The sequence below is a fragment of the Alosa alosa genome, chromosome 12 (genome assembly GCF_017589495.1).
Source record: "Alosa alosa isolate M-15738 ecotype Scorff River chromosome 12, AALO_Geno_1.1, whole genome shotgun sequence".
Taxonomy (NCBI): Eukaryota; Metazoa; Chordata; class Actinopteri; order Clupeiformes; family Clupeidae; genus Alosa; species Alosa alosa.
In genome coordinates, this window is record NC_063200.1 from 26,464,976 (window position 1) to 26,472,475 (window position 7,500).

The 7,500-nt window shown below is 47.5% G+C and overlaps 1 protein-coding gene across 4 annotated transcripts in view; it reads right to left on the reverse strand.

Moving 5' to 3' along the window:
* Nucleotides 1–7,500, reverse strand: part of tnksa (tankyrase, TRF1-interacting ankyrin-related ADP-ribose polymerase a) — a 104,093-nt gene that overhangs the window by 8,084 nt on the left and 88,509 nt on the right. For 3 of the 4 annotated variants that reach the window (XM_048258893.1, XM_048258892.1, XM_048258891.1), the window contains 4 exons: nucleotides 6,090–6,199; nucleotides 3,435–3,623; nucleotides 1,445–1,679; nucleotides 876–958 (listed from right to left, as the gene is read on the reverse strand). In XM_048258893.1, the coding sequence (XP_048114850.1) occupies nucleotides 876–958; nucleotides 1,445–1,679; nucleotides 3,435–3,623; nucleotides 6,090–6,199 (617 nt within the window). The remainder of the gene's footprint in view (nucleotides 1–875; nucleotides 959–1,444; nucleotides 1,680–3,434; nucleotides 3,624–6,089; nucleotides 6,200–7,500) is intronic. The other variant, XM_048258894.1, reaches the window with a different exon arrangement.

Sequence of the window (7,500 nt, forward strand, 5' to 3'; positions counted from 1 at the left end):
GAGAGAGGGTGTGTGTGTGTGTGTGTATATGGTAGAGAGAGGGTATGCGTGTGTGTGTGTGTGTGTGTATGTGAATATGAAAGGTGAACATGAACATGAGAGGGGGAGGCAGAGTGAGAGAGAGAGAGAGAGAGAGCAGAAAGAGCAAATGAAAGAGAAGAGAGAAAAATGCAAATGAAACTATGGCCAAAAAGGATGTAAACTATAAAAGAGCTGAGTGCCATATAGACAGACGGGAGGGAGGGGAGAGAGTTCTGAAAGCCTAAAGGTATTAATCAGAGGCTGGCGGAAAGGTCAGCGCTGCCTCCCCCTTCTCCTGCACCACCGCCACTCAGAGGCCACCAGGAGGGAAAACGGGAACGGCAGAACGCAATTCAGCCAGCGCAGCCCAGAGAGAGTGAGGATGATTGAGAGGGAATAAGAGACTGAGAGACAAAGTGAGTGCTAACGAGAAGAGACAGAGCAAGAGGAGAGAGAGTAAGAGAGGCACAGAAAGGGAGCACTGGAGAGATGGATAGAGTGAGTGACAGACAGAGAGAGAGAAAGAGAGAGAGAGAGAGAGAGCACAAGGTTGAAACAAGAAAGCATGAGAACGCATATCAGAGAGTGAGAGAGAGGGAGTAAAGGTAGAGCAAGAGAGTGACTGAACTGCGGAGCGACATGTCGAGACATTTGCATAACTTTGAAGAGCTCAGGCAGAGCTGATGGAGACCGTCCACTGCAGTCAGGTGAGGGGAGAGGAGGGGACAGAAGTCTATTGGAGCGGACATTTGCAGGCCTACCACAGCAAGCCGATCACTCCTTAAAGGCGTGCTGGAGACGAGAACATGACTTTCGCTGGTATGGTATTTAAGAGGTGAGCGTCTCGGTCTTACCTGCTCACGCTCAAAGATGTCCCGCAAGTGCTCCAGGCCCAGACTCTTCAGGAACTGGCTGATGTTCATGTCCAGGATGGTGACTGGGGTGGAGAGAGAGAGAGAGAGAGAGAGAGAGAGAGAGAGAGAGAGAGAGGAGAGAGAGGGAGAGAGAGAGAGAGAAAGTGTGGGATTACTACAATGACCTGATAAGCTCCCAAATAACTTCAGCTATACTTGGTATTTAAAATCTAAAACCAATCTGTTCCTCCATTTCCACACTGATGACACTCATATAAACGTTTCAGCTGGGCATCATTTGCAGACAAAACACTCCAATGTAGAAAACCCTTGCATCATTCAAAACCCTTTACTACAATCTCTTTGTATGACACCTTACTTTTAATGCATTTAACCATATGATGACAATACTTAACTGAATCACAATAAATGCAATGACTACCTACTATAGCAGTGTCTACTGCTGACACCTCATTGACTATTCTTGCTCTGTTTCATCCCTTGTTCCTGTTGGTTGTAATGAACGATGACAGGAACTAATAGAAATGTGAAAAGCCTGAAGCACTCACTCTCTCCTTCCTTCCTGTCCGTCCCGGTGGCCCCGGCGGGCCCCGGGCCCTCGGGTGGGGCCAGCTCGGCCAGAGGCCCGGCCAGGTTGTCGATGCTGCTGGCGGCGGAGAGGCACGAGGGCGTGGAGGCCGGCGAGATGACTGCGGCGCTCACCACGGTGGCCTGCGGCTTGAAGCAGGTGGGCAGTGCGTCCGGCGGCATGGCGTCGATCAGCAGTGCCCTGATGTCATCAGCCTGCGACGGGGGGAAGAGGAGGAGGAGGAGGATGAGAGGTGGGTCACATGCCACTCAGAGATCTAACCATGACTACTGGGAAATAACAGATGAGGAAACACGTTTTATGAGACATTAGGACCAAAAAGTTTGTGGAGAAAGAGTTGTGGGGTGTGTGCTCACACAAGCTCGGCTAACACGTCATTCTTTAAGTACAGCTTTCTCTAGAGAGTTCCTGACAAATGGCCTATGGCTGTTAACAGTTCCAAACCGATTTTTTACATGCATTTTTTGACACTTCCATCTCTCCCACTTTTGCCTGAGACAGTGTGCAAACGCAATGCTAATTTGCGTGTCCTTTGAGAGACTGGTGTGATTACAGGGGATCGGAGCGCTAAAAAGCAAAGGTCACTCCATCAGCCGCAGTGCAAGCTGGCAGCGGCGGTCATTATTGTCCTCATCACTCTCTGCCCCGTGCCCTCCCACCAGCGAGCCCGGCGCTAAAGGTTAGCGCTAATGGAAGCGCTCCTTCACGGCTTGCCTCCACTCATGTGGGTGATGCACAAAGCCACTGCCAGCTACCCGTCACAACCTCCAAGAGAGAGTGAGAGAGTAACGGTAAGACAAAAGAGTAAGAGAGAGAAAGAGCAAAAGAAAGAGGGTGCAAGAGAGAGAGAGAGAGAGAGAGAGAAAGAGAAAGCAACACATAGTGCTGGGCTTTCAACAGGATGTTGTGTTGGATATTGAAAGGTTCTCATTACACAGAATGAATAGGAAAAGTATGAATAGTGAATAGGTGAGTGAACAGCGTGTCTAGTCTGCTCAGTCATAGAACACATTTAGAAAAAACAGCAGCAACATTTCCTACCTCTTTGTCAAACAATGAAGCACACGTCATGCAAGTATTCGGCATAAATTGTTTGAATTCTAATGTCCTTTTACTTTTCAACACACAGACAAACTATACCAGAGAAAATGGACTTTTCATGGACTATTTCCAGTTCTTGTCAATGGTTTATTTGAATGATGTACTTGAGAAACAGTCAACAGCTTGGATTCCTCCATTCTTGTGTTATGATTTGAGTTTTTTTTTTTTTCTTATGCAACATGTTGCACATAGTATGATGCAACATGGCATAATCTTTTCAGGGGCGAGGAAATCTCAGAGAAGTCACTGGAAATGAACAGCCCGAGAGACAAAACCAACCAGACACTTTTCCCTAATCAATTACAAGGTCCCGGAATAATATGGGATGATGGAGAACAGAATTCATCAAAACATTTTTAAACAGTTTAAAAACAATTAATTTGACTGTGGGGAACCTTAGCTATGTGTGGTGCACTGGAGACACACAGTAGTAGGTTTTGGCATTAAACCACTACTACTCTACTGCTATGTCATGGCACAAGAGCATTTTAATTGTAGTTCTAAATGAAAACTAGCAAATAATCACATTTAACAAATAAACTTATAGATAGATAGATAGATAGATAGATAGATAGATAGATAGGGAAGATTCAAGAAATAGATAGATAATACTATTGGATCCCCAGGGGAAATTCAAGAAATTATAATAATACGATTCTTGCACAAGTACTAAAAAAACTTTTTGTGGTGGCACATTATTACTAAAAGCCTTGTCCAAAGCATATAGCAGTAGAGAGAAAGAGTATGTGTGAGTTGATAGAGTTGGATAGATAGATGGATGGATGGATGGATGGATAGATATTAGTCCCGAGGGAAATGTAGGAAGCTAGTTGCGCGTGCGTGTGTACCGTGGCGAGGTCGAGCGGCGTCTGTCCCTCCTGGTTCTTCATGGTGGGGTCGGCGCCGTGGGCCAGGAGCAGAGCGCACAGCTGGGTCCGGCCCTTCTGGGCCGCCTCGTGCAGCGGCGTGAAGGCCCACTTATCCGTCGCGTTCACACACGTGTTGTACTTGATCAGCAGTGCCGCAATGTCCACATGCTGCGGGACACAAGACAAGCGACCGGTTAAAGTCATCACCACCCACTGGGCAACACAGGGTGGATTATTGGGCCATTTTGCATAGTCAAAGGGGCTCTATGAGTGAAATTCTATAGAATTCGAATGCTCCAGTCACATTCAAGCAGGTCTGCAAACTTTAGTGGATATCTGGGCAGTCGTCTTTGACATTAGGTCAAAACTGTTAATTCCCATTCTGTTATTTCTAGGTTATTTTGGAGTGATTTAAAGAAACTATACGGCGCTCCTTCAAGATGTGTAGAGAGATTTGACACATCTGCTGCTAGTCACCAGCAACAGAGACAGATCCACAGGGTTGAGGAAGTTACACGCTACTTTTACACAGACACAGCCAGTGTGACATGTTTAGAAAACAAGGTGGCTACTTCAGGGGTTCGGTGCATTCATACAGAGTCTCAACGTATGGGAAACATCCTGGGCTTTTTCATTGAATTCAATTCTCTCACTGTGGTCAGGTTAAATTGTGTTGTCAGATTTTTGCATGATTTGATTATTATGATACTGGGTAATTATGACTGGGCAGCTAACAGACACGCAGAAGAGGAGAGAAGATGCCATGTTTTTCAGTGGTCCCATACCACTCTCTCAGCCAAAAACACACATCTCTTCTCTCACATAGACCGCACACACGCACACACACAGTTGTCCTGATCTGGCCTCCGCATCAGCTGCCTCCGAGCATCTGTGCGCATGGGCGTGCATACTTGTGTGTGTGTGTGTAGTGTAAGTGAGAGTGTGTATATGTGCGTGCGCGCATCACTGTTTGTTGGGCAGAACCGAGAGTGACATCCTCTGCACAAACAGGCCGAGATCTCCAGCCAGCCACAGGGGCCTGGCCAAGGTCAGCTCTGAGCGGGCCAGCCAACCAGGAGCCCGATAGGCTCGCTCCAGCCAGTCAGTGGCTTTCGGGGACGCTAGGCCCAGGGCCAAATGCCCCCGGAGCAGACGAGGCTTCGGCACGCTTGCATAACCGCCCAACCTGCTGCCTGGTTTCCCTGTGCCCAATCAGACTGCATTCCCCCACGGTCCTACTATCCCTCGGATTGGATCACGCTGAAGAATTACACCCCCAAATAAAACAATGCCACAATCACAAACATGCCAGGCCTACTGGGTGTCTCTTCTCCATCAAAGAAAACCTTGGCGACACCAGAAATCACTCATTCCTGTGCACAGAGGGAAGTGCCTGGGGAGCTTGCATGTCTCCCTTTGGCACACAGAGACACAATGCAGAGAGAGAGAGAGAGACTGAGAGGGAGACAGGGTGAAAGGCTCAAATCTCCCAGCCAGCCACGCACACAGGGATTGAGGCAGAGGCAGCTTTGGCTGTAAAGGTCCTGCTGGGGGAAGGGGGCGTTCTGTTCTGTCCTGTTGTGTCTGTCGCTTTCTGGAGCAGCAGGCTCCGTGTCGTCTCCATGTCAGGGCTGTGTGTGTGTGTGTGTGTGTGTGTGTGTGTGTGTGAAAAGGGAGGAATTAGGGAGCGCTTCTCCCGGGAAAAAAGGGGGCCAAGACGACGACGACGGCGGAGCTCGTGAAAGAATCATGAGGCGCGTATGAGGCGCGTATGAGGCTCATGAAATCTTCATGAGAGCAGTCTGTGTGTGGGGACGCGGCCTCTTTAGCGCACGGCTGACAGGCAGGCGCGCACAGACGTAGAGTGTGAGAGAACACACACACACACACACACACACACACACACACACACACACACACACACACACACACAAAACTCAGTGCGACTGAACTTCTCCGAGACTGTATGTTTCAAATATAGTGTTCTTTCCCTTTTTTGTGTGTGGGAAAGTGTGGTAACATCATGCATGATGACAGTTTTTACAACACACAAACACACACGTATGTTGATTATTTAATGCTTACATGTTGTTGCTGTGGGCTTAGCAGCAGTTGTGCGTGAAATTATACAGTGGCTGCGAGAACCACTTCAGCAGATGTGCACCCAACATCTATCAATGCCATTGGCTTCTCCGAACATGGCACCTTACCTGAAGGCCAGGACACACGTAACCACTCCTGGGCTTACCCTGGTGGCATTTTCCCCACCACAGGTCATATGATTGAACTACTTTGTTCAATTTGTTCTCATCTTTAATAGGTGCTTACACGGACATAACCATATGTGCACTGTTGACATATGGGAAACCTACTCATACTGCCTGTGAAATTTCCCAAAAGTATGTCATGATCTTTCTGTGTGTGTTCAAGTGGGAGACATTAGTGAAGTGCTTTTTGGACAACTTTTGCAGCTTAATTATTTACTTTGGTTTACCAGCTTGACTGAGTTTACCAAAGACTGCTGTAAAAAAGTGGTATGTGATATGGACACTTTTTCGAGTTTTGTTGATGAAGGCACAAGGCACAGCGAACATGTCAGTCTTAAATGTTCATGTGTGTGTGTGTGTTTCTTACCCCATATGACGCTGCATTGTGTAGGGGTATCAGTCCACCCTTGTCCTGGGCGTTGACATCTGCTCCATGCTCTAGTAGATACTCCGCCACCTCCAGGTTATTGTAACCAGCTGTGTGGACACACACGGACGGACACACACACACACTCATTAGCCTCATTTTTGGCCATATGTTCAAGACCAGATAATATAAGCAAAGCTTGCTCACAACCATAAAATTGCTTCCAAAGCTCAGAGACTGAGCTGTGTAGTTTGGTAAACACTGGCCAAACAGCGCGTGAAGACACACACTAATAATTTGAAAGCTTTGGACACATAAGACGCGCTGCAGTGAAGAGGGGTGTTGGCTGGTTCAAAGGAGAACTGAGCTCCTGGTCGTCATGGTGATGCTAATCTTCAGTCTCTTCTCCAGCACATCATTAGGGAGTCAGCAAGCCTGCAGGACCCTTGCTAATTAACACCAGCCGTATCACCCATGGCCCAGTGCTGTTCCACACACACACACACTGAGACACTTTCTGAGGACTTTCTTAATGAGTCGAACACACACACACACACAGAGATATACACACACACACACACACACACACACACCCACAGATACACACCCACACACACCCACAGATACACACACACACACTTTGTCCTCTGCAACTCAGATGTTCTCTTCAGCACTAACACAGCAGCAGTGTCCACCACAGCCCATTGGGCTCCAAACACTTACTGCTCGTCTTGTTCCAAACGTGTTCGTGTTGGGAGTTCAGCAGGGTAGGCAGGTGTTTGGCATTCCACAAGCCACATCTCGTTCCATGTAGCTCCTCACAGCCCACCCCCTCTCCCCTTCAGTCTCTTTCCCACACTTCCCTACTCTCTGCTCTCATCCTTCTTTCCTCTGTACCTTTCATGCTCAGTGACTACAGTACATCTACATTAACAGCAATATTCCAGTACTATCCACAATCAGACAACGCTCTGAATGAGATTATTATAAAGAGTCTTGCAAAAAAGCATGGAAAGGAATATTATACAAGCAACTCCTATAAATACGGCAACCAAAATATTGCCTTATTATTCAAAAGAAGACCAATAGTCAGATTACTGCTGTCCATGTAAACATAGTCAGTGTAAAAACAGCTCAGGCTCCTGTGAAGTGGAAGTCTTTTTTCCGGGTGGCCGGGCCATGAGGGATGGGAGTGGTAATGACATGCAAAGGAGGGTTAAGGGGAGTCAGCACTCACTTATTAGCCTGCAATGAAATCATGGCCCACTGACGTCGGCCTTCACCACAATAGCAGGCTGGAGACCGAAAGGTGAGCCATTACATATTAATAGTCAGGATCAAGGTGTGCATTATTCACACACATGACTGCTCATCTACAGACACACACACACACACACACACACACGTATGC